General features: G+C 38.6%; 1 protein-coding gene across 1 annotated transcript in view; it reads left to right on the forward strand.

The window, feature by feature from the left end:
- The window catches only part of HECTD2 (HECT domain E3 ubiquitin protein ligase 2), a 103,496-nt gene extending 77,444 nt beyond the window's left edge, over positions 1 to 26,052 (forward strand). Inside the window, exons 11-21 of the mRNA XM_050959394.1 lie at positions 1,139 to 1,235; positions 1,780 to 1,887; positions 3,266 to 3,398; positions 6,476 to 6,564; positions 8,020 to 8,178; positions 10,372 to 10,446; positions 11,333 to 11,420; positions 11,679 to 11,785; positions 17,376 to 17,491; positions 18,602 to 18,745; positions 23,436 to 26,052. Coding sequence (XP_050815351.1) covers positions 1,139 to 1,235; positions 1,780 to 1,887; positions 3,266 to 3,398; positions 6,476 to 6,564; positions 8,020 to 8,178; positions 10,372 to 10,446; positions 11,333 to 11,420; positions 11,679 to 11,785; positions 17,376 to 17,491; positions 18,602 to 18,745; positions 23,436 to 23,556 — 1,237 coding nt within the window. The 3' untranslated portion in view covers positions 23,557 to 26,052. The remainder of the gene's footprint in view (positions 1 to 1,138; positions 1,236 to 1,779; positions 1,888 to 3,265; positions 3,399 to 6,475; positions 6,565 to 8,019; positions 8,179 to 10,371; positions 10,447 to 11,332; positions 11,421 to 11,678; positions 11,786 to 17,375; positions 17,492 to 18,601; positions 18,746 to 23,435) is intronic.
- Positions 26,053 to 27,340: the final 1,288 nt, after the last annotated feature.

The raw sequence follows: 27,340 nt of genomic DNA on the forward strand, positions 1-27,340 counted from the left end.
AGTTCATTTTTAGTTTACATGGTGAATCAATGTTTCTGCTGTCTTCCTTAGTGAATGATGCCTCTGATGACTAAGAATACTAACTGTTGACTTGTGGCCCATATAATATTGTCAAAGGTGAAGGATGAAAGAAACTTTAGGTATTAAATGAAAGATGACACTGGTTGTTTGACAGATAGTATAATGGACTAACACTATCCTTACGTGTTGGGGGCCCAAAGTCCAAATTCCTGCACAAGTTCCAAGGCAAATTTTGTATTGAGAGGGACTGTCATACTTCACTGTAGTATCTTTATGATATGTATAATGTTCTACACAGTTGTCAGAGAATAGGCTAGAGAGACAAATAACATTGCATGTAATGATTGAATTCTAGCGGAGCCACATGAGAAAGCTTGGACAGCATCTACATGCTCTGTTCTTTGCTCAAGCTAATGTTGCTATTCCCTCACTTTCATGAAAGCTTAAATTTAACAAAGAAAACTAACAAAAGAACCCTTGGTCTTTGTCACTTCTGGGATTCTTGAGCGTTTATCATTCTTGTTGCTGATTGATTGAAAAATAATGTTACTGATGGCCTGATTTTTTCAGAAATGCTGGATACCTGCAGCTGCCGATGTCAATCAGGCCCCAGCAAATAGCATAAATTACAAGTATTTCCATTATGTGCTCTAATTGACTGGAAAATAATAGACATGAGACATCTTTTTTGCAATCGAAATAATGTAAAAATTAAGTTTTTTTTTATTCATTAGCTCTGCTTAACAATTCAAATTTAGTATTTAACACCAAAGATGCTGTTTGCATACTATAGTGGCTGGCTTTGTTCTTCAGTCACACGAAAGGGCAATGATGGTAGATGCTACAATAAAGATTAAAGATCTATTGTGAAAAAGTATATACAAATACTGTGAATGCTAAGTCCTTGTTAGTTAACACTAAAATGGTTTGCACAAGATTAAATTAACATCTGTGCACACAATGCAGAAAGAACAATAGCTGTTTCAGAAGAAGAGTTATTTACAAATGAGATATTAATGGAGGAGATAATTACTAAACAGTAATACAAAGATTGATTCTTGTTTTATTATCTTTAGTAAAAATTACACCTTATTTAACTTCCTATTTTGCCATTCAGGTTTTCTTTCTGTCAGTATCCATTCATTATTTCTATAGCAGCAAAAAAATTTATTATTCAGAGGGACTCAGAACAACAGATGATAAGCATGGCACGGGTAAGTCACTTTGTGATAAATAATCATGTAAAAATAATGTTATACATTTTAATCTGTTAAACATTCTGTAAAATTATTTATTGCAATCTCTGAAATTTAGGGCTAACCTCTAAATAAAAAAAAAAAAAGGTCATTCTGTAACTTCTAGTCTGCAAAAGGCCATGAAGAATGCTTACAGTGTTTTTGTTTTAGTTTGCTTAGGGCGGCAGTAGCTTCATAAATGTGTTTCTACAGTATAATGTGCTGCTCTTAGTCTTCTGCAATATATGAATCTTTCTTCACCACGCCCATGAGTGACAGGCAAGCCAGATTAATGTGGAAGATAATTTTGAAGGAACACATTTCCCTGAAAAGCCTTGTTAATTGTCAGTTTTATTCTGCTCAGGTAGACAATGATAGATCAAAATACAGGTCACAGGACAGGGTGTTGCATATAAGGGAGAAGTGACTGTTAAGAGGAAATGGTACTGGGTAGTGAGGGCTGATTTGGCTTCTTAAGCAAAAATGTTGTGTGTGTAAAATATTTTTTTTTAATTCCAAATAGCAAAGTCTAGTGGACAAAGTCTCTCGCAGGCAGAGACCTGACATGAATATGTTGTTCCTGAACTTGAAAGTGAGAAGGATGCACCTTGTTAGTGATTCACTTGATGAGGTACAGAAGATGGAAATTAATTAATGTTTTGTTGAAAAGTATCTGTAACATTTTGAATTCAGTCTGATAGGACTTATTTCTATAGTGAATCTATTTAAAACATTTGTAATGGTAGCTGAGGAAACTAACCACATTTTCAGTCATTGTCTCCTTTACATTTACCCACTTCACACACACACAGTTATGTACATTTTGTGTAAGTACATGCTAACTAAAAAGAAATTTTAAAAATATGAACATAAAGTAACCCATTAAGAATACTGTGCATAATCATCAGATTATATTGTATCATATTCCAAGGTAGGAATTCCAACTTCTTCTAACTAATTCTTTAGATACTGTGTGATTTCTTCCTTCTCTCCTCAAGCTTTATAGTCTAGGAGCACATTATAGTAAAATTTCATTCTGTGGTGGGCAAGCTAGTGTTAGCAAGATAAGGGAGGGGTGTTGTTTGATTTGTAAAAATCTACTGAATCATAATTGCAGTGGCATGGCAGGGGGGCTCACTTCTCCCTGGGTCCCCACTCCAAGTCCTCTGGTTGGTAGACATTTTGATAATACAGTGTGGTTGGAAATTGTTCAAGTTGGGTATCATTCGAAAGTCCTTTCTCCCACAAACACTATGGCACCAAACAGCACAAGCCTAGGACAATTATGTAGCTATACAATGAAGAAAACTTTTTTAAATATTTTTTTAAAATTATACTTTAACACAGGCATATCAAACGTGGCAGCCCTCACGAAGTTCTACTGAGGCTCCTGACTGACAATAATGTGTTACCAGTTAATGCCCAGAACATGATACCCGGATTAATATTTTTTTAAGGTTTCAGATTACTATAAATGGAAGGAATGCTTGAAGTTGATTGCCATCATCGGTTAAAAAGATGATACCATTGAAATTATGATTCAGTAGATTTTAATGACTCAAGTGACACTTCCCTTACCTGTCTATCATTAACTTGCCTACAGAATTACACATGCTCCGAGATTATTAAATACTTTAGTCTTTCTTCCAATTTCTTACCCAAATCTTTAATCCACTGCTACCATAGCCAGGACCCAGTTACTCAGAGAGAGCGTGGATGAGAGCTGTCTGGTGCCTTGACTCCCAAGATGGCTTTCAAGCCTGGACAGAGACTTCATGAGTCAGGAGGGAGGGTGGCCAATCAATTATGATTAGCTAACTCTCCCAATCCAAACAGTTATTTGCATATAAACTTGAATTATGAATTAGAATTCAGTAACTTTATGGATTCATATTTCACTCAACTAATAGCTGTAGAATAAAAATAAACACATTTGTTTTATCTAGAAGTTCTGTAATACTAGATACGTTGTGAGTCTCTGATTTATTGTAGTTTTTATTTTTTAATAGCTGACACGGAAGAGGGCAGATTTGAAAAAAAAGTTGAAAGTTACATTTGTAGGGGAGGCTGGTCTTGATATGGGTGGCTTGACAAAAGAATGGTTTCTCCTCCTTATTCGCCAGATTTTTCACCCGGACTATGGTGAGTCCTCATAAATTACTTCTTTTAAGATTAACAAATTAAAAACGGGATTAATTAAAAACACGGATGGAGAGGCATTTTTAGTTTTTTCAAATGTTTAGCCCATCCACCTTGGGTCTTTTTTTTTTTAATATTCTCTGTTGGGTCATGTAGCCTGAGCCCTGCAAGCCCGAGTCGGCTGGCAAAGGCCAGCTATAGGTTTTTCTTTGCTGTGTAAACATACCTTCAGTGTCTATAAACTGAAGCACAGTAACTGTGTATAGATGTGGGATTTACCTGCATGAGGGCCAGCTCCTTACTTGAGAATTGTGAACATGGTAGTCAGTATTGCACTATGCAGTGGGTCTCTCAGTCACCTCAATTTCTAAACCACATATTTTGCTTTTGTGTTTTTCAGCAAATTTGACTCACTCTAACACTCTAATTTTTGGCTCCATAAATATGGATCTTAAAAACAATTCTTTCGCGAATTAACTTTAACATTGTCAATTTCGCTATTGTTTGGTCATTTCTGTGACACAGCCCACCACCGTGCCTTATATGGCAATACAGCTTGTGACATTAGTGTTAGTGAATATGTGCCAGCATCCTTCAAGATTGCCAGACAACTACCTATATTGCTGTGGAAAGGAAGGAAAGTATCTAGAATGAAGGCACTCACTGATACATACACTCTGGCCTGGTCTACACTACGTGTTTATACCGATTTTAGCAGCGTTAAACCGATTTAACACTGCACCCGTCCACACAACGAGGCCCTTTATATCGATATAAAGGGCTCTTTAAACCGGTTTCTGTACTCCTCCCTGACGAGAGGAGTAGCTCTGAAATCGGTATTACCGTATTGGATTAGGGTTAGTGTGGCCGCAAATCGACGGTATTGGACTCCAGGTGGTATCCCACAGTGCACCACTGTGACCGCTCTGGAAAGCAATCTGAACTCGGATACACTGGCCAGATAGACAGGAAAAGCCCCGCGAACTTTTGAATTGCATTTCCTGTTTGCCCAGCATGGATCTCTGATCAGCACGGGTGGCGATGAAGTCCCAAATCCAAACAGAGCTCCAGCATGGATCGTACGGGAGATACTAGATCTGATCACTGTATGGGGAGACAAATCTGTTCTATCAGAGCTCCGTTACAGAAGACGAAATGCCAAAGCATTTGAAAAAAATCTCCAGGTTATGATACAGAGTCCACAGCACAGTGCTGTGTGATAAGCATAACAGAAAGCCAAAGAATCAAATGCATGCTCATGGAGGAAGGGAGGGGGTACTGAGGACTCCAGCTATCCCACAGTCCCCGCAGTCTCCGAAAAGCATTTGCATTCTTGGCTGAGCTCCCAATGCCTGTAGGGTCAAACACATTGTCCAGGGTGGTTCAGGGTATATCTCGTCAATTTACTCCCCCCACCCCCACCCCCGTAAAAGAAAAGGGAAAAAATCATTTCTTGACTTTTTTCAATGTCACCGTATGTTTACTGCTTGCTGCTGGTAGACACGGTGCTGGGGCAATGAACAGCAGCATCCTCTTCCCTCCCTTCCCCGGTGGCAGACGGTACAGTGCATTAGGACTGGTAGCCGTCCTCGTCATCAGCCCATGAGTGCTCCTGGCTGGCCTCAGGTGAGGTCAGCCGGGGGTGCCTGGGTAAAAATAGGAATGACTCCCGGTTATTCCCGGCAGATGGTACAGAACGGCTGGTAACCGTCCTCATCATAGCAACTGGGGACTGAACTCCATCAGCCCCCCCCCCTTACATGTCTAAAGAAAAGATTCTGTACTGCCTGGACTATCATAGCAGCGGGATGCTGCGCTCCTCTCTTCTCCACCGTTTAATGTCCTGCCTGGACTATCATAGCAGCTGGAGGCTGCCTCCCCCTCATTTTATCTCACTAAAAAGTCAGTGTTTCTTATTCCTGCTTTCTTCATTACTTCCTCACACAAATGGGGGGACCCTGCAACGGTAGCCCAGAAGGGTTGGGGGAGGAGGGTAGCAACAGGTGGGGTTGTTGCAGGAACACCACCTAGAATGGCATGCAACTCATCATTTCTGTGGGATCTGACACGGAACGGCTGTGCTCTCTGGCTCTCTGATATACTGGTTCTCTAGTACACTTGCCCCATATTCCAGGCAGGACTGACTCTATTTTTAGATACAACATAAAGGAGGGAATGACCAGGGGGGTCATTCCCATTTTTGTCTTTGCGCCCCCTGATAACCGTCATCTCATCACCAATTTACCGTGGCACAGCAGACGGTACAAAACGACTGGTAACCGTCTCTGCTACCTTGCAAAGGTAAATGAATGCTGCTGTGTAGCGCTTCAGTACCGCCTCTGTCAGCAGCATCCAGTACACATACGGTGACAGTGACAAAAGGCAAAACGGGCTCCATGGTTGCCATGCTATGGCGTCTGCCGGTGCAATCTAGGGAAAAAGGGCGCAAAATGATTGTCTGCTGTTGCTTTCACGAAGGAAGGAATGAGTGACGACATTTACCCAGAATCACCCGCGACACTGTTTTTGCATCATCATGCATTGGGATCTCAACCCAGAATTCCAATTGGCGGGGGCGACTGCGGGAACTATGGGATAGCTACGGGATAGCTACCCACAGTGCAACGCTCCAGAAATCGACGCTAGCCTCGGTACATGGACGCACACCGCCGAATTAATGTGCTTAGTGTGGCCGCGTGCACTCGACTTTATACAATCTGTTTTACAAAACCGGTTTATGTAAAATCGAAATAATCCTGTAGTGTAGACATACCCTTAGTTAGCTAAGAAAAGGATGAAGAAAGGCAAGGGGAGAGATAGCTCAGTGGTTTGAGCATTGGCCTGTTAAACTCCAAGTTATGAGTTCAGTCCTTGAGGGGGCCACTTAAGGATCTGGGCAAAATCAGTACTTGGTCCTGCTGGTGAAGGCAGGGGACTGGACTTGATGACCTTTCAAGGTCCCTTCCAGTTCCATGAGCTAGATATATCTCCATATATTATAAGCATGAGACAGATACATGCTTTAGGGGGATTTTTTTCATTGCAGATAAATAATGTGAAATAATTTTTACATTCCACAGGTATGTTTACATATCACAAGGATTCACACTGTCACTGGTTTAGCAGCTATAAATGTGATGATTACTCTGAATTCCGATTGGTTGGAGCTGTATCCTTTGCTGTCAACTTGGATGTACTACCTGCATAGTATTTTAATCAGTTACTAAATGTAAAAACAAAAAGCTAGAAACTTCTGACTGAAGTATAAATATGCAAAGTCAGAATTAGTTTTTATTATGCTTTTCTTTTTCAGTAAAAGATTTTTTTTTTGCTTTAAAGAGCTAAACAGAATACACTGACTAATGATTCTTGTAGGAAAATTAAAAATAAGGAAAATACTTATTGTGTGTATGTATACATATAAATTGCATACAAAAAAATCATTAAAATAATGTTGTTAGCAAAATCAAGCATTCCAAAGTTAGGAAATTAGGAATTATATTTTTTTCAGGTATGGAACCCTTATTAGTAACAAGTTTAAAATCTATTTTATTATGATAGTTTATTGACTATAAAGTTTCATCTTTAAAATTGAATCTTTGTTGGAAAATATTTTCTTGCTAACTCTTAAACCAGCTGATATATAATCTAGTATAGGTTACTCACACTGCTGTTATAAATGACATAACTTTTCAACAGAATGATTAGCAATAGCTGACTGATTTTTAAAAAAAAAATCATTAAACAGTATAGTCATTACAAATAGAATGAATACATACAGTAAAAAAGATTTAATCTGCTAAATACAAAAGTAAAAACAGCCTGGTGTAATAGGCAGCAAATTGGATGGTTTATATATTTGTTTGTTAGAACTGGCATATTTAGTAAATGGAAACGAATAGCCTGGTCTTATATTAAGTTTTATATAAGGAAAATTTCCCATGCGTTACCCAATTGGCTGCCTGGCATAGGAAGGTTAAACTAATGGGATGTAATAACAAATCTGGCAGTAACCAGTAACAACCACAAAAAAGGGGCAGCTTCTCTTGATGGATAATTAACTTCTCAGATACAGCAATAATCATACTGATTTGTACAAAAAAGCCTAAAATAAACCTAATTTCTCATTAATAGTTCCCCAAAACTCTGGATCTTTGTGCAGTCCCACCAAATATGCCTGAATAGGCCAGCTGGTAAACTACACTGTCAGCATAACTTTGTCTTAATGTGTTTAACTTTCATGGACATTAGTATGTTAAGACTTCTTTAGAATTTTTTAGATTAAAAATACCCATATCTATAGTTTCATTTTAACTTTTTTTCATATTATAGTAGTTCAGAAATGCTTCATGCTGTACAGTATCTGAAGTATGAAAGAATTCAAGTGTTGAATAGAAGTGTATTATTTGATCATGTTAATATTTTTTACTTTAATAGTTCTTGCATTAGACAATAGACTCTTAAAAGAATGATGGCAATGTTGAAAAAGGAACATATTTTCTTGCCTTTTCATTGTGTTTAATACTTACAGAATACTCTCAGTAACAGTGTAAAATATTCTTCTAAAGTGATCTAAAAAGAATAATAAGAATATGATTTTCTACTTAACATCTGACTTGTATAGCTTATGGGACTTGCCGTGTATAACAGTATCACCTTGGATATTTGCTTCCCACCTTGCTGTTACAAGAAACTTTTGAGTCCTCCCATTGTTCCCTGTGATCAGAGCACACCTGTAGGCATCAGTGGTGTTTCATTAGATGACCTGTGTCATATTATGCCAGTAAGTAAAAAGCAGTATTTTAAAGGATAGTTTATTTAAATAATAATTGGTTTCATTTATCGGTGCTTGGATTTGGGTGCTTCTGTTTCACTTAAATGTTGCAGAACATTTCACATTATGAGCCTCTTTTTATATGCTTTCCAAACCACTCACCATTTTCTCTCTTCTTGAAGATCTTATTTATTTATTTTTTGCTTGTAAAAATTTGAACAAAATTTTCCCTTCTGCCATTTAAGTTACGGGAATTTTAAAAAAAACTACACACAAACTCATGAAACTTCACATCTAAGAAATGTACTATGCAGAACTCCACTCTAAGAGACCAGTACTATACTTTGCAATCCATGGTATCACTAGATGCAGTAAAACTCTCAATGGTGTACATGAGTCAGTTCTGGATCTAAGCATTCCAAGTGAAGTTACAAATGGCCTCAGCCATTTAATTGACCTCAGTTCCTCTGTAGTCACCTGCTAGATCATTCTCATTCTTCATTCCTGTGATTTTAAAAAGCCATAAAAGTATTGTAATGGACAGATTCGTTTCTAGTAATTTTAGTGGGGTTAGTTTCTACAATTGAGTAGCAATATTCTGAAATCTGCATCAGCACAAGATGACATATCCTAAAAAGAGTTTGGGAATCAAAAAAAGGTGCCCCATGCAGTTGGAAGATGTCGCTACCCTATTATTAAGGCACTTTGTATGCTGATGGGTGCTTGCATTAGTATTATTTTTGTGTGTGTGGCACCATATTCCAGGGTAGGGGTAAGAAGCATGAGCTCAGTCTTAAGCTTCTCCCCCTGGATTGAAGTCTGATCTGCTCAACTCCTTTCTTCAGAAGTCTCAGAATCTTCGACTTTGAAATCAGAGATGATCTTTCGGTCCAGCTTCTCCAACAAAGAAACCATCAGATCGTAAATTGAAGACAAGATCTTCAGATCTTATTTTGCCTGGCAAGAAACCACTTTATCTATCAGTAGGTTCCATTTTTGAATACTGAGCGTCATAGGTCCTCTTGCATTCATATTGAAGAGGAAGCGGGAGGCAAAGCATTCCTCCAGATACACATATGCAGGCCAGACAGTAGATTTACAAAGCTGCATAGGAGCCTAAAGATGCAAATAGGCGCCTAGTGGGATTTACAAAAGCACGCTATGAGTTAAGTGCCTAACTCCCATTGGCTTTGAGTAGGAGCTAGGTACCTAACCTACTTAGGTATTTTTGTAAATTCCAGTAAGCACCTAGCTGCATGTTTAGGTACCTAAGTACCTTTGTAAATCTGGCCTATGGTGTCTTCATGCCACAAATAAAAGTTACATAAGCATAAGCTGGACATGGAATGGGCTATTTAGTTACCATCTGGACACACTGAGCCTTTCACTCAGGCTCATCACAGTTATTTGGGCATTTCAGGAGAAGTACATTTCTCCCTCAGTAAAATGCCTCTGAATCCCCACTGTAGAAGGATAGCATACAATAACAGAATCAAGTGATGTCAAAGGAGTACTTATTTTTTTTATAATTGAAGAGCTGCTCTCCCAATATTAGCATCTGATCTTGACCTCAGTGTCAAGAGTGTCATGATTATTTAAACAATGTAAAGCTGGAAACTAAACTTCAAGTAGCAGCCCTACAAATTTGCAAAATACATACATTCTGGATGCAAACATTCCAAGCAGCCACTCCCCTGGTAGAATAAGAGTTTAGTCTCTGTGGCAGTGGGACTCCAGCTTGCTTATTACAGACCTGGATACTAAATTTAATCTACTTGAAGAAGTGTGATATAATGGTGGTAGGCAAAATGCAGAAGCAGCCCCTTCTCTATAAGCTCTTTGTTTAGTTGTACCTTTCTTTCAGAGGTAACATCTGGGGAACAGTTACTGATAAATAATCTCCCTTTTTTCCATTTGTTTAAAAAAAATCTAACAGTTTTTTTTAGATCCATTTGTAGCTGATGTTTGAAAAATGGAATTCAATATGAACATATTGGAAATAAGTTATTTTGCCTGGTGAGGGAAAAAATTCAAAATATAGTTATTAGTAGTTGAAAAATCATTTCTGCACATGCGGAGTAACAGGTTGCTTTATGTATAGTATGCTTTAATGTGCAATTTTGCCCAAGGTGTTTCTCAGTAGTAAGTTATTGTACTTTAAAAGGTGGAATTGTACCTAATTCATTAATTTTTTTTCCCCAGGAGCTGGCCCATGGACTAAGTGAGCTTCTATCCTATGAAGACAACGTTGAAGAAGACTTTTATTCAACCTTCCAGGTACTGTAGGAACACAGACTCTACAGTTTATAGTAATTATTGATCCATCTCAGGAGATTTATTCATAGGTAGAGTAGTCCATCATAGAGAGTGATTGCTGATTGTCTGAAGTTCAGTGGGGTTGGGGCTAAAGAGCTATAAAGTTTGCCCCAGCTTTGAGAGAGTCAGTCTAGCCTGGGAGGTTGGCCCAGACAGAGGCTTGCTGTAGTTTTGGAGGACTTGGTAAATTTGGGGTTGAAGTTGGCCTGGAAGCCTGATTTAGGCAGAGGCCTACCTAACTTGAAAGACTTTACCTAATCTGGGGGCTAGTTTTAGGCAAATGCTTGCACTAATTATTTGATATACTCCAACCTGGAAGACTGTCTTAAAGAGAATCGTGATCCAATTATGAAAAACTTGGGTTTGCCATGGGAGTTTTAAACTAAGCAGAGGCTTGCTCTAATCTGGAATGATTTATCTTCGCCAACGAAGCTTAGGTTTAGGCCTGCACCAGCCTGAAAACACGTTAGGCCTGACATAGGCTTGTTCTAGTTCAAGGCTTTTTTGCTTTTGCTTGGAATTATATTGTCATCAGGTGGTATGAGACTCTTTATAACCTAAATTATTTTCAATTCTGTGGGACCTACAATTAAAAAGAGAGTTTATTTCTTCTAATATATTTAATCTAAATCCTTTTCTGCATCTTTCTCCTTCATGGTAGCCAAGTCTTACCACACAACTAACACATTTTAAATAGTGTATTTGTTTATTAAGAAAAATACTAAAAATTATAACACATAATTTAAAAAAATCTCTCAGAAATATGCAAAACTATTGATAAGTGATTTATTTGCCATAATGGACCAAAGGTGTTACATGTGCTATACCATCTTCTCTCTTTCTCCAGGTTTTTCAAGAAGAATTTGGAGTCATAAAATCTTATAACCTAAAGCCTGGTGGTGATAAAATTCCAGTTACGGCTCAGAATAGGAAAGGTACACTAAAGATATAAATATGCCAACTGAAATGCACCAAACTTCACTTATAACTATAGATTTTGTTATTTAGCTGAGTAGTAAAAATAAAATTCAGACTGAACTTCCTAATATACTTTCTATTTATAGTGCTACATAAAGTAAAATGTATTTTAAAAGTTTTAAATTATTTCAACTCAGTTTAAGACAATACAAGAAATGATAGTCTGAAATAATTTTATTAATATCTAATATAAAGGATATCACATTTTTTTTTAGAATATGTGCAGCTTTATGTTGACTTCATTCTCAACAAATCAATCTACAAACAGTTTGCAGCTTTTTATTATGGATTCCATAGTGTCTGTGATTCATATGCATTGATGGTAAGAATAAGATGAAAAGTCTTCTAATAAACTTTATTTCATATTATCTTAAAGTTTGGTTTACTTCTATTATAAATCTGTGACAAAGAATTGAAAATGGCTGATCTGAATTATATAAATAAACTTTAATAATTCAACTGACTTTTTTCGGTGTTCATAGAGGCTCTGATTCATCAAAATATTTAAGCAAATGCCTAATTTTAAGCATATGAGTAGGCCCGCTGAGATCAGTGTGCCTTGCTGAATATGACCACTCAAGAAAGAGATCTTGGAGTCATTGTGAATAGTTCTCTGAGAACATCCACTCAGTGTGCTGCAGCAGTCAAAAAAGATAACAGAATGTTGGGAATCATTAAGAAAAGGATAGATAAGAAGACAGAAAATATATATTGCCTCTGTATAAATCCATGGTATGCCCACATCTTGAATACTGCATGTAGATGTGGTCATCCCATCTCAAAAAAGATATATTGGAATTGGAAAAGGTTCAGAAAAGGGCAACAAAAATTATTAGGGATATGGAACAGCGTCCGCATGAGGAAAGATTAATAAGACTGGGACTTTTCAGCTTGGAAAAGAGACAAGTAAGGGGGATATAATAGAGGTCTATAAAATCATGACGGATGTAGAGAAAGTAAATAAGGAAATGTTGTTTACTCCTCATCACACGAGAACTAGGGGTCACCAAATGAAATTAATAGGCAGCAAGTTTTAAATGAACAAAAGGAAGTATTCACACAATGCACAGTCAACCTGTGGAACTCTTTGCCAGAGGAGGTTGTGAAGACCAAGACTGTAACAGTGTTCAGAAAAGAACTAGATAAGTTCATGGAGGATAGGTCCATCGATAGCTATTAACCAGGATGGGCAGGGACAGTATCCCTAGCCTTTGTTTACCAGAAGCTGGGAATGGGTGACAGGGGATGGATCACTTGATGATTACTGGTTCTGTTCATTCCCTCTGAAGCACCTAGCATTGGCCACTGTCGGAATATAGGATACTGGGCTAGATGGACCTTTGGTCTGACTCAATATGACCTTTCTTATGACCAGAAAACTATTTGAGAAAAACAGTATATAATTGCATTAATATTTAGGACTCTGCAGTATTACGGAGTTGGAAAGTATAGTGTTTTCATTGGAGAGTCTTAAAGGTCTTTAAAAATATTTAATGTATTTCCTCTCACAATACTGCTAGTAAGTAACCAATATGAAAAACAGATGTCATAGACAGATAGCTGCAACAGATTAAGGCCAAGAGTTTTTTTTCTTTTTTCCAGTGGGTAGGATTTTTAACAGTTAGGATTCGGTGTGGCCTGATTTTTCAAAAGTGCTTATCGCCCAGCAGTATTCAATAAACTCAATGGCTGCTCATCTCTTTTGAAAATCAGGCCATTTATTTAGGTGCCTAAATGTAAACTCGAAACGTTAACTTTAGATACCAATTTTTTTAAACCTTGTCTTAAGTAATTGCAAATATATAATAAAACCACAAAAAGAACCTCTGTTTCCTCACTTTAGTCCTTTAGTTTTAAGCCAGTGATTCCCAGGTGTGCTGAGCTAGATCCCCTCTTCTGTGGCACGTTTGCAGAGGTGCCCCCATTGTCTCTCATGATTAGGGTTGCCTACCCTCCAGGATTGTCTTGAAGTCTCCAGGAATTGAAGATTAAACTTTAATTAAAGATAATGTCATGTGATTAAACCTCCAGGAATTCATCCAACCAAAGTTGGCAACCTACTCATGATATAGCCCAGGTGGTGTCACTTAGTGTAATCCATTCTCTTTCCTTCTCTACCCTTATTCTATTCTATCCTTATAATCAAGGTGGGACTAGTAGGGTCTGTTAATGAACAGTTCTGTGGGCATTTTTAGTGAATTTTAGGTTATTTTCATCTTAGAAAGTAATGGGAGAAAAAGCAAAGAGAAGTCATCCAAAACTCAGCAGAATGAACATAAAATCCTTCAGTAGACCCCACACCACTGGCTAGCTGACATGAAAAATCATCCCTTGAAATTAATATTGTTCCTCCTTTTTCCCTGAAACGTCCCTTTTCTCCCTCACTTCTCCCCGTGGCTTGTCTCTTCCTAGTGACCTACCTTGTTTTGGCAGCAAAAAGTGCCTCATGACTGCTCATTGCCTCCTCCCTGCTGGCTACCTCTTTTCAGTGCATGCAGCATCTGGCTCCAAACTAAACCCTTTACTGAACTGAACACATCTCTAGACCATTAGAGAGGATCAGAACTGGAATATGTGCACATGAAAAAAGTTGCCAGCACATAGTAGAGGAAAGAATGGTTTCCTGTCACGCACACCTGCGATGCTGACCAGGACCTGAGTTATGTTGGGCAGGTTTTCTATAGCCTGGCCTATTCTGGCCAAATGAGGACTAATGGCAGATATACTGGTGGCTTCCCTCCTCTTCCCCTCCCCCATTTCTAGTTGGATCATTGGGAGGGGGCTGTCAGGATCACACAATCTTATGTACTTACAGGAGAGTAAATTATGGGTACAGTGTTACTCAAAGAGAACATGAAGAAAAGCCAGGTAGCCATCTTAAAAGCCGTTCTGAGTCCCTCAATTTCAGGCCTCCCATTTATGGATCATCCCTACAGTGGGGGCAGGAATCTGACAAGTTCTCCAGCACCGCTTCTTCTCTCTTCCAGTCTTTGCTGTCCTTTTCAGCTGCTACATCCATCCCCTTTCTCGTGAACCATGGGGCCAATCAGAAACTGGCAGGGAAAGGAGCTGACACTGGAGCTTAGTCTCCATTTGTTTTTTCACCACCTCTGCAACCTGATAGTTCAGCCACATAGCTTGCAAGTAGCCACAGGGAAGTCGTGCATGTTTGAATATAATAATAATACCTCCAACACTAGATTGTAGAAAATTGTCTTAATTGGAATTACATAATTAGAGCTTATTAGTTAAAGATTCATACAGCATGATACAGAATACAGAAAGTATACTTTACTACCCTCTGTAAATTGTGAAGAGAGGGCAGCTTGTTCTCTTTTTATATATAATATGTATATAAAGTAACTGAGATGGCAACTTGTTCACTTCCAACTAACTTTCCTAAATTTATTCCTTTATATACTGGTTTAGAACAAAGAAAGTTTATTTGTTGGGAGGGGAAAAGCTACTTTCCCACAGTTGATTGTGTGTTTTGTTTTAATATTTTAATTTATTTAACTACTTAGGGAATTTTTATGGTATTTTAATTTACATGACTGGTCCACTAAAGGGATTTCTAACCCCAGTTATTGTTATTAAGAACATCTGTTCTAGCAAGCACTTCCAAAGGAGTTAAAAACATCTTTGTGTCATTTTTTATAAATTACAGAAAATATTTGTATTCACAAATACCTCTTATTAATCACAGAACATAACTGGATTGTAAGCACCCCTTATCAATTATTCAGTCTTGTTCATTATATCATACTTCTATAGTAATAAGTATCCTTTGTTAGTGCCAAAACTCCCTTCCTGGATATCTGGATTAGATTAAAGGTGTTAAATTATACACACTTCATTATTGAGTATTTTCTTAATCAATAAAGTTTAACTTAAGCACAGAAAAAGGATTTTGGTTAACAGGTTTTGTTATATGGGTTTTACAATATCAGTAGAGATTGAATATGACTGACAACCAGAAATCCCAATCAAGGAGTATATCCTTCCCACTTATTGACCAGAGCAGTGAATTTGGTGAGATTGAGGCAGCAGGTCCATTGGTCACTGGGACAGTTAATTCCTTCCTGGACAGGGAAGAGCCTATTAAGGTGGTTTGGAACCGACTTTATGGTAGTGTGGCTCCTAATCTGACCAACAGCATGTCAATGAGTTGCTCCAAGGTCTTGCTTCTGATTGATTGGGAGCTTTTCTGGTCCTGAAATTAAGGTGTTGCAGGTTCATACGTACTTCTTCCCTGCTCCCTGTGTTTGCAGGCACCACACTAGTACTTCAGGAAGAAGTGGGAGAGATTTAAAACTAGTAGCATTTTCAGAGTGAAGACTCTCCATTCTCAACAACTGGAGCATCGGAATATTATGCAGAAAGAACTAGAGGACTGGGGTAATAGAAATTAGATGCAAATTAATAATATCAAGTTCAAAGTCATGCACTTGGGGAATTATAATACAAATTTCTACTACAAGCTGGGGCACAGCCTTTGGAGGCAACAGAAGAGGAGAGTAATAGGTGTGTGGGTTCATCCCAGGATGGCTATGGCTATCAATGAGATGCAGCTGTGAAAAAGGCAAATGTGATCCTAGAATGTATCAGGTGAGGTATTTCTAGTAGAGACTGGGAAATATTAACACTGTTGTACAAGTGGTAAGACCTCACCCGGAATACTGCATACAGTTCTCTTCACCCATGTTCAAGAAAGATAAATTCAAACTGGAACAGGTGCAGGGAAAGGTTACTAGGACAATCAGGGCATGTGGGGCCTGTCTTTTGAGAGGAAGCTGAAAGAACTTATCTTTACCCTAGCAAAATGAAGGCTGAGGGAGGATGTGAGTGTGTACAAATATATCGAGGAGGTAAACACCAGAGAGGGAAAAGAGCTGGTTAAGTTAAATGAAAATGTTGACACAAGAACAAATGATTATAAATTGTCCATGAACGAATTAAGGGTCAGAAATTAGAAAATTGCCAACCATCAGAGGAACTTCCCAATAGAAGTAGATTGGACAAGCAATCTAATTAATTTTAAGATAGAGCTTTATACATTTATTAGTGGGTTTGTATGATGGGGTTGCATGCTGTGATAGGGGGTTGGATGTAGTGGCCCTGAGGTGTATTCTGTATTTTTTTTCCTCCTTCCTCTGAAGTATGAGATAGGACACTGAACAGGATGGGCCAGTACTATGAGGCATAAAGAGAATTCCTTCTCAGATGCTTGGCTGGTGGGTCTTGCTGACACGCTGAGTGTTATACCAATCATCTTTTCTGTTTTCAGGAATGAATTTCCCCAGGTTAGATTGGCAGAAATCATCGGGGGGGGACGTGGGTTGCCTCACTCCAGCATGGCATGCATGTCGATTGTTAGAATCATCTGACTACATCTCACCTAATCAATTCCCTGCCATTACAGAGGCCTTGAGTATTAGTGCACCTCACTCCTTCCTATTCTCTGGCTGTGGCACACAATAGTTTACTGGTGTTGGGCTCAGGACTGGATAATTGGGTTCAGTTTAGGGCTTGTGGATGTGTGCAGGAGGTCAGACTCAATGGCCTAAATCTCTGACTCTAAGTAAGAAAATGTAAACATTAGGAGGAAAGGGGAATAAGGGGAATATTAATAACACACTAATGGATATTACCCACATTTATTTTGCTTGTTAGTAAACAATTTTAAAATTAAGCACTGAGGAATTGATCTTTCTGCAAAATAGTAAATACTGGAGTTCAGATATAAACTTTTATCCATGAAAAATGTTCTTAAGAAAATAACATACTTTGTCTACAATGCATAACAAAACATCTGCAATTTAATTTTTCAGTTCTTAGTCTGAATCTTTATTAGCATCATTATTTATCTTTTAAAAAGTGTTCTGCCAGCAAATGTTATGACTTTTTGGCAGCTACTTCGTCCAGAGGAAGTTGAAATTCTTGTTTGTGGAAGCCCTGAACTGGATATGTATGCTCTACAGAGAAACACCCAGTATGACGGCTACCTGAAAACCGATCTCACTATACGGTAGACTTAATTTTTAATCTTCTTAATATTCATACAGAAAAACAGTATAGACTGATGCATTAATGGGAGCAATTAAAATCTGAATGTCAATATAGTCTTGAAGTACTAAGATATAGCTAAGTTTTAAAAAGGTTATCTCAAAATGAGATAAAAATACTGTAGTCTTATTTCCTTAAGTAGGAAAAGTTATATTAGTTGAACCTCCTTAGCTATGCCAAGCAGGGACGGCTATAGCTTTTTTGCTGCTGCAAGCGCGGCAGGCAGGCTGCCTTCGGCGGCGCACCTGCAGGAGGTCCGCTGGTTCCACGGCTTCGGCGTACCCACCGCCAAATTGCCGCCAAATCCATGGGATCGGCAGACATCCCGCAGGCGCGTCACCAAAGGCTTTCTGACTGCCACCCTCGCAGGGACCATGAGGGTGCCCCCCGTGGATTGCCGCCTCAGGCACAGGTTTGGAGCACTGGTGCCTGCAGCCGTCGCTGGTGCCAAGTATCTTTAAAAGGACACAATCCGTTCGTCTAGTCAGTTTCAGGTACTACACCAAGCTACTGTGTGGTTTTACAATATTTTCCTATATTTTAAAATGTTATCTCTCTTCTCTGATTTGTGAAAGATCCACACAAACTGAGGCAACTATCTGTACACAAAACATAAAATGCATAAAAAATTGAGAAGAAAATATTTCCATCTGACCTTCCTGTAATACCTAGTAACTGTAGGCATTTCTTGTAACTAATAGGTTTTAAATAAAGTTTCAGACATAAATGTAAATGTGTATGTTTAACTAAACCAACATTTGAAAAATAAAGGTTTGTAAGATACAGGCAGCCAAAACATCTCTTCCCTTTGCCCCAGTATGCCAATTATAAAATCTGGCTCTAAATAATGGTAGGAGGGAGGAGTTGTATAGAGGAGTATCACTAGCACATTTTTGATAACACAGTGTTTGAAAATGTACATAAATACTTTATGCTTTTAAGTTCACCCGTCAACCATATATTGATGGGAATTTTTATATTAAGTGACAATATCTGAGCCTAGGGCATAGTGATAACTTTACATTGCTTTTATCAAGCTATTAACTCTCCCCTTCCCTAATTAATACTGTAGATACTTTTGGGAGGTAGTACTTGGATTTCCTCTTGATCTCCAAAAGAAGCTACTGCATTTTACTACAGGAAGTGACAGAGTACCTGTGGGAGGGATGGCTGATTTGAATTTCAAGATTTCAAAGAGTGAAACATCCACTAACTGGTAAATAATTTTCAATTGTATTCTTAAATATTGTTAACAGAGAGTCTTATTGTAATTTGTGTATGTAGTGTAAAAAAGAAGCAAACTGACTGAGAAACTATATTAGTTCCTTTAGCTTGGTTTACAAATGTTATGAAAACCATTTATTGATTACACAAATTTAGCAGATGTTCATCTAATACAGAGCCAGCTCTCCAAACAATGTGTAAATCTGAAGTCCAGTTACTGCTTTTTAATACAAGTGGTCCTTATGCTTCAATTCAATTTGCTTAGTCCTTGACTGGGGCTGAGCTGGTGAAAAATAAACTACCATATTTACCAAGAGTTGTGCTGGATCCATTTGGGTGTTCATTACTCTGGAGACCAGTCTCTGCAGCTGGCAGAGTGCCCTTGTTTCTTACGGCTGATCAAGCTTTTTAGTGTGTGAGCCCTGAACAGACTGACCATTGCTTTGGGATCTCTATAGAGTAAATGGATAGATGGTCCAGAGGTGGTTCTCTGTAGGTGAAACTAGAGAGTCTGTAACATGAAATTAAAGGTTAAATATTTGTGTGCTCTGCTGGTACCTTTTATATCCTTTTGAACTCATGCAGGAAGTTTCTCATTCCTTACTATCAAGCTAGTTTTTTGGATGGCTCTTTTCTCCAGAAGGTTAGGAGAAATTCAGCTCTGTTAATTTGGAGAGCGAACTGTCACCAGAAATTCCTGGTTCCATGTTGCATTGTCAAGTCTTCAGCATCACAATTAATTATAGATTTGAAATAAGTACAGTACATGAGACCTTTTTTCAAAAATTCATTTATTGTAATTGGCCTTATCATAATGGAGTAGTAGTTTTTAAGTAAAAGGTAAATATTGGAATAATGTAGGCCCTATTCCTACAGTGTCATCTTTGTAATCAGATTCTTGCATCCATGCAGAGCCATATTGACTTCCATGTGCCTCTTCATAAGCATAAGAATTCACCTGCATGGATCATATTACAGGATCCAGGCAGTAGTAATGGCCAAAATTTTCAATTCTGAATGCCCAATATTATAGTCCTAGATCCATTGTATAGGTACTGTGATGCGGCAAGGCCAGACTGCCACAGTAAAGTACTGAGAAACAGGTATGTTAGCCCCAGGGTAAGCAAATCCCTAGTACCCTGGTAACCAAATGGCAGTTGCTTCAGGTTAATCAAGGCACCTGGGGCCAGTTAAGATCTTTTTAGAAGGCCGTGGAGATAGCTACTTTAATTAGAACACCTACAGCCAATCAAGGCAGGCTAGTCAGGGCACTTGGGTTTGAAAAGGAGCTCACTCCAGTCAGGCAGGGAGGAGCCAGAGGAAAAGGAGCGTATGTGAGGAGCTGGGAGCAAGAGGGCAAGGAGCTGAGAGTGAGAGAGTATACTGCTGGAGGATTGAGGAGGACAAGCATTATCAGACACCAAGAGGAAGGTCCTGTGGTGAGGATAAAGAAGGTGTTTGGAGGAGGCCATGGGGAAGTAGCCCAGGGAGTCGTAGCTGTCATGCAGCTGTTACAGGAGGCACTATAGACAGCTGCAATCCACAGGGCCCTGGGCTGGAACCCGGAGTAGAGGACGAGCCCGAGTTCCCCCCCAAACCTCCCAACTCCTGATCAGACACAGGAGGAGCTGACCCAGACTCTGGGTTCCACAAGAGGGGAAGATCACTGAGGTGAGCAAATCCGCCAATAAGCGCAGGACCCACCAAGGTAGAGGAGGAACTTTGTCACAGTACCTACTAATGAAAGTGGCCTGACTTTTAAAGGTGCTGAGCACCTGGAGCTCCTGTTGACTTTAGTGAAATGGATTCTCAGTGCTTGTAGACATCTGTAGCCTGGTCTTCAGTGGCCTAAAGGCTGTGATTTTTTTTAAAAAAAAAGTTAGGCCACTGCTGAGAGCATTTGAAAATCCCACCCCAAATATGAATTTAGAAACTTCTAGCTTTGGAAATTTGCCAATATGTCAAATACCTCAAACGGAGCTGAACTGTAATTCCATATATATTCCACTGTTGGTGCATCTGCAGCCCCTGCACTTGATTTTTGGATTCTTTTGGCTACCAGTGTCCATATGGGACCATGCCTGTGCTCTGTGTCCTTGCGCCTCCCACCTAAGGGTTTAAGGACAACTCTACCCATCCTTCAGTTCCTTCTCCATGTCTGTGGCTATGAGTTGGAGCTTTGACAGTGGCTGAGCCTCTCGATCACTGTGCCCTTTCTGTTAGGATTAGCTTTTTACTTGATGTTTCCTTTCTCTTTGAAAACAAAAAAAATTCTCTGAACAGCTTCACCTGGAACCAGTGTTAGTCCTTATAACAGAATAGAAATTTCCACAATTTAAGAATTGTCCTTGTGAGGCAGTAATGCCACTTAAAGATGGGTATACCAGTGTTTATGCCTTAGCAAAGGGGCACGGTCCTGAGAGATGTGCCATTTTGCAAATCGTTCTTGAAGCAAACACCAAAGGGAAGAGAAATTCTCCAGAAGCTTCTTTTACTGGAGATGTCTGTGCCTCTTCAGATATTGGAGCGGCTGGACACGAAATTCCTGAGCAGTCCTCTTCCAAAAGTGCTCCAGTCAGCTCTTCAATCTACTCTCTGAGGCACATGTCTAAGGGACCTTCCACTCTGGCTGGTAAAGTATCTGAGGTTGGAGGAGAAAGGAGCATTGCACCTCTGAGAGGCACAGATCTAGGTTCCCCCCTCACTACGTTCTCTCATTCTGCTACTGAGAAGGGTAGTTCAAATAAATGGGTGTCCCTCTGGCACCCAGTCCAGACCAGTCACCATATCAGAGTGCCAGCTCCCATAAAGCATCATATATCATCCAGAACTGACTTGTCACTCAGGCTTCTGGTACCAATCTCTTCCATTCACTTAGTACCACCATGCCAAGTACCAAGACCTGTTGCTGCATCAACAGGCTTCGCACTCTCTGCAATACCATTGTTGTTGTTTATCTAACTTCTTTCTGAAGTACCAACCACTACCCTGTCTCTTCAGTACTGAGCACATCTGTGGTACCAGGTAGACAACATACTCAAGGCTTGCCTAGCACCCGAGCTGGTACTGCCCCTCCATTAAAAGAGCAGTAGTTTTTCTCCTCCTCTTGTTCAGACAATAACAGGGAGGGGTCACCATCTCATTCCCTGGAGTCGTTTGATCCCTACACACCAGAAAAGGATTCTAAGGCGCACTACTACCATCTAAGGCCCAGAAGTTCTAGGAGAGACATATGCCTTGACCCACATGGTTCAATATCCATACCAGGACCCCGGCAGTCATATCCACTCTCATGGCTCCCTGTTCAATATTCATACCAGCACCCTGGCAACCATCCCTCATGCACAGCACAGCTCATCTGAGAAGCATCAGAGATTCCAAACAAGAAATCCATCAGCTTCTGCTGCATCATCATCTCATCCACCTTTGCTACTGAAAGCCCTGGTCACAGATGCCTCCAGTCTAGGGTGGGGAGCCCACCTAGACAATCTTCAGCCACAAGATCCCTGCACTTCTCAGGAAGCCTGGTTGTATATAATACTAGAATACCTCCTGTCCTTTAGGGAGCTTGTAGACAGCTCTGAATTCCTTAAGGTTCACGTAAAGCTATTTCAGCTTTCCATCTTCCCATTTGATTCAGGGCTATTCAGCATTCTCACACCTCACAGTAGCTAGATTCCTGAAGAGCCTTATAAGGGTATATCTCCCAGTCAGGGACCCTCCTCTTCCTTGGGATCTTAACCTAATGCTGACAGGTTTGATGAGATTTCCCTCCCCCATTCCTTTGAGCTCCTAGCTACACATTCCCTCCTGTCCATCAAAACAGCCTTCCAGATTGCAATAACAACAGCTATCAAGGTAGGAAAAATGCAAATGCTCACGGCGGAACCTCCATATACAATATTTCAATGAGGCCTCATCCCAAAGGTCTTGTTAAAGATAGTCTCTGACTTCCATTTCAACCTAGTAATACACCTGCCTGTGTTCATTCCCAAGCCATATGCCAAGAAAAAATTACAGCTTATTCTACCAGGGTTTAAGCAGCTTCTGCAGCTTTTTAAGAAGCATTTTGATAGGGAAGCAACTTCAGAATTATGTGCATACATTTACCAAACATTACTCCATAGATGAAGCATCAAGATCTGATGCTCCTTTTTGGGAGAGCTATCTTATTGTTAGACTCCAAGCATCCACCTCCTGTGATATAGGTCACTGCTTGTGAGTCATCAGCCATGGAATATATATATATATGGACAACTAACCAAGAAGAAAATTGTTACTTGCCTTAAAGTAACTGTGGTTCTTCAAGATGTGTTATCCATTTATATTCCACGGCCCACCATCCTCACTACTACAGAGTCTCATAATACCTGGATTCTGTATTGGCAGAGAGTCTGAGGGTTAGTTGAGGTTTCCTCACCCTTTGTGCACTGAGGTGGGAGGCACAAGGACACTGCTGGCCAAAAAGAATCCAAACTCAAGGACATGCGGCACATGTGCACCAACTATGGAATATATATGAACAACACATGTTGAACCCCAGTTACTATGAGGTAAGTAACACTTTCTCTGTATTGGTTGGTAAAAATAATGCACGTAAATTAAAAGCATACAGGTAATGTCCTAGTGCTATTATATTTCTGTTAAAAACAAATGGTGCATTATCTTTTCAATATTTTTAGGTTGCCTGTGGCCCACACCTGCTTCAACCAGCTTTGCCTCCCACCTTACAAGAGCAAAAAAGAACTGAAGCAGAAGCTGATCATTGGAATTTCAAATGCAGAAGGTTTTGGTCTAGAATAAGATGAAAAATTTAAAATACAGGATTTTTTATGTAGCACTCACTTTCCTCTTATTGTGCCTTTAAGCTTTTCATGTTTCTGTCTTGATACTGTGCCAGTCCTATCCAATTGAAAACATGATTTTTTTAATTAAATGCGAAGTGCATTTGTTTTTGCTGTATGGCAATACATTTACTGCTTGTTTTTTCAGAAAGTAATTTTAATAAAATACAGAATGCTGCATTACTTGACAGAAGAAAGCTGACAGAGGTGACAAATTCCAGGTTACAGTTTTGTCTCTGATTATTCTTGGAGCACTTTATAATTAATCATAATATGCATCATGATGCATATTGCACTGGGAAAGGAAACACAAAAGGTTTCTTGATTAGGTAAGCCAAGTGGCAGAATATCTTTAATTAATACATGCAGTAGCAAAGCGTATAACTGCCATTCATGCGAGACATGGGGCCATATTTTCATATTGAGACATAAAGCAATTTTAACCTAGATAAAATGTATACAGTTTTAATGTTCTGGCTTTCGTTATCATATAATTAAGCAGAATATTTAAAAAGCATGTAAATAACTGCCTGTGGAAAAATAGGATTTTGATAGTGCCATTAATTGCTAAAGATTTATTTTTACAAATACACAGTTTTAGATGTTATATAGTCAGCTTTTACAGATCAACAGAATTGATTTGTACAGGAATGTTAAAAGTAACTATTTTCAGTATAACTGGACTCAAGGACAAACTTTAAGTATTAACAACCTGCATGTTAATTTTGGCAGCAAACTAGTCAGTTTGGCTGTAGATATTGTAGTTTTGTAACCATGGCTTACTTAAAGAAATTGGATGTTGACAGTTAAATTCTAAATCTCTTTGAATGCTCCAGACATAAGTGATATCCACATCACATGGAAACAATATTAAAATTTTAACTTGTGTATCATACTGTCATTTGATCAACAACTTTATGATAGAAATCTTTTAGTAAAAGTTTATTAGAGTAAGCTATGACAAAAGTGAATACAAGAACATATCAAAATGCTGTAGCTTTCATTTAACGTGACGGTCAGTATTTAGACAATGTTTTGTTTTTTTCACTGCACACTAATAAAGTAAATGTAAAGATATTCTTGTCTAAAAATCTTAGCAAATTTGGAGCTGGGGAAGAAACTGATTGTAAAATGCAGGCATAATTACAAGTCCATTTTTATTCACAACCTGAGATAGTTAGCAGCATACAGTATAGTATATTGTATTTTTGTACATCAAGTAATACCTACTGTATGTTCTATAGATTTTGCAACAGAACTTATTTGCAATAACAAAATATACAGTAATTTTTCTGATACTTTTCTTATTCTGGCTATTTCTTCCTTTCTATACTACTTGCTTACAACCAGCAGATTTCTACATTGGTTAATAAACTAATCTGGCTACTCTGTAACCTTAATTCCATTAATCCTTTAGTAAATAACTGCACATTTCATTCTGTTCTGATCCTTAAAGAAGGTAGTAATATTTTACCATTTTTATTTTATTAGGAATAGAGTTAGTGATGGGATTTTTGAAAGCATTCGGTATTGGCTTAACTCAGCTCCTCTTTAAGTCAGTGGTAAAATTATCATTGATTTCAGTGGGAGCATATTTAGGCCAGAAATTGGTGCTTTTAAAAATACCACTCTAGAATTATATTTTTAATCTGAAAATGTAGAGTAAATCAGTTACACAAATCACACTGCTTCATCACTGTACTGCCTGAACTAAAAAAACATTTAAAATGGATAAAATATTAATGAGCACAAAAATGTGTGTGTATTTTAGAAGTCAGAATTATGTATATTTTTAATAGGTAAACTGGAAACAAAATTTTTGTTTCTAGAGGGGGTGATTCATGGAAAGTTGTCTTATGCATTTTTGTTTTTGAATTAATAGCTATACAGTTTCTCATATAAAAATGCACATATGTCAATATTTTATGACTCAAGCCCACATTTAATAACTGAAGCATTGTTTCTGCCTATTATTAAGATAAAAGCTTTACATTTTAATCTTTTATCACAAAATTGCACTTTGTCTTGGTTTAGTTTTAATTATTAAAAGCTTTTTGGGTTTGCTGTATAATATTACCTCAAAATTTTAAAAGCTATTATATTTGCATCCATTTTTAAATAAACTAGAGAACTGTCATTGAATTACATTTTATATTTCCTGACATTAAGTTAAATAATTGTAATTTTTGTATTTGTTAAATGAAAGCATTGCACAGTATTTATGAAATAAGCCTCTGATCTCATTTAACATTGTTTGCTGAACTACATTTTTTTTTTGTCTTGCAATGTAATCCAACGAAACCTTCCCCCCCTTTTTTCTCTCTACATTTTTTTTTGTACATTACCTAAGGAAATCTGGTTTGTATACATTTGTTCATTACTGGGTATCTATTTTTATGTATTGAAATTGTGCAGTCATTAAATCAAACATGTTTCAGTTTCTGAGTCTGACCTATTTAAGTGCAGTATTTTTTCCATTGAAATATTTTCTTTGCACTAGCAATTCATAATCTTCTATTAAATCTCTGCATGTTTCAATGAATAAGAAATGTTGACTTACTAATGCAGAGATGTCCACCAAAAAGCCCTAAAATAATAATCCATATTCTATCTTGAACTACCAATGTTGCAATGCACAAGAATGTAAAATACTATTGATCCTGAACCTATTTCTCCTTATTTCCAGGAACAGTCCTGATCCCTCAGCTTCAGGGCTATTCTAATTTGTGATGATAGAAACTGGCTCAGATGTTATCGTGCTCCAGCCATATCTCCTCTCAGTCCCACAATGACCCCTAAACCAGAGGGGAAATAAGGATAAGGAGCAAGAACTATAGAACTAGGCTCTCTGGCTTTGCGCTGACTGAGGATTCCCCTGTGCAGGCATAATCTCCAGCCAGCTGTTAAAGCCGTCTTTCTATCCCCTTTGCACTACCTGAGTGGCACACAGAGGACATCAGGGACCAATATCTGAACTATTTATTATAAACGTCAGAGTTCCTTCTTAACCGTGACTGAACTTTTATGTCTATATACAATGAAGAAATGTTTTATTTTCTGAATATGCTGTTTCTTTATGATCGCTTAGCCAGTAGATATAAATCCTCCTTCCAGCAAATGGAGATGCGGGGGAACAATTCTCTTCTGACATCACTTTGTAGAGGGAGAGGTGGCAGATGACTTGCCTAGCCCTAGTATCCTGTACCTGCTTTCATTTACCTTGCCAAATTTGGCTTCTCAGCCCTCTCATTGTGTCTTTCATCTGGTGATTGCAGGTTGTTAATCTTCACCATTGGTCACTTTTAGATCCTCTCAATTGATGGTACTCACTATGGTCACGAGCCTAGTAGAAATAGACACTTAGGCCACCCTGTAACCTAGGACTCCTGGCTGCTGACAGAGAAGATTCTCCTGATCAGTTGGCTAGAAAGTAGTACAGCTGGTGGGCAATTTACCACTTCTGCTAGGGTCCAAAGTTCTAGACAGGAAAAATTCAAACAGACATTAGCATAACCATTTGTAACTTGTGTTGGCCCCAAGAATTTAGAGAGACAAGATGGGTGAGATTGGTCCAATCACAGATATTACTTCATCTGCCCCTTGTCTCTCCAGTATCATAACCAGTAGGTCAGGGAGCACAACGTAAGAGTGTGACAGCCAAATCCTCTTTTCAGCAAAAAGGAGTTTTATGTATTCCCTGGGGTCATCCATGTTACCAGTGGTTCTGAACTCCAGAGCAGACA

Source organism: Gopherus flavomarginatus, chromosome 6 (assembly GCF_025201925.1).
Source record: "Gopherus flavomarginatus isolate rGopFla2 chromosome 6, rGopFla2.mat.asm, whole genome shotgun sequence".
Lineage (NCBI taxonomy): Eukaryota > Metazoa > Chordata > Testudines > Testudinidae > Gopherus > Gopherus flavomarginatus.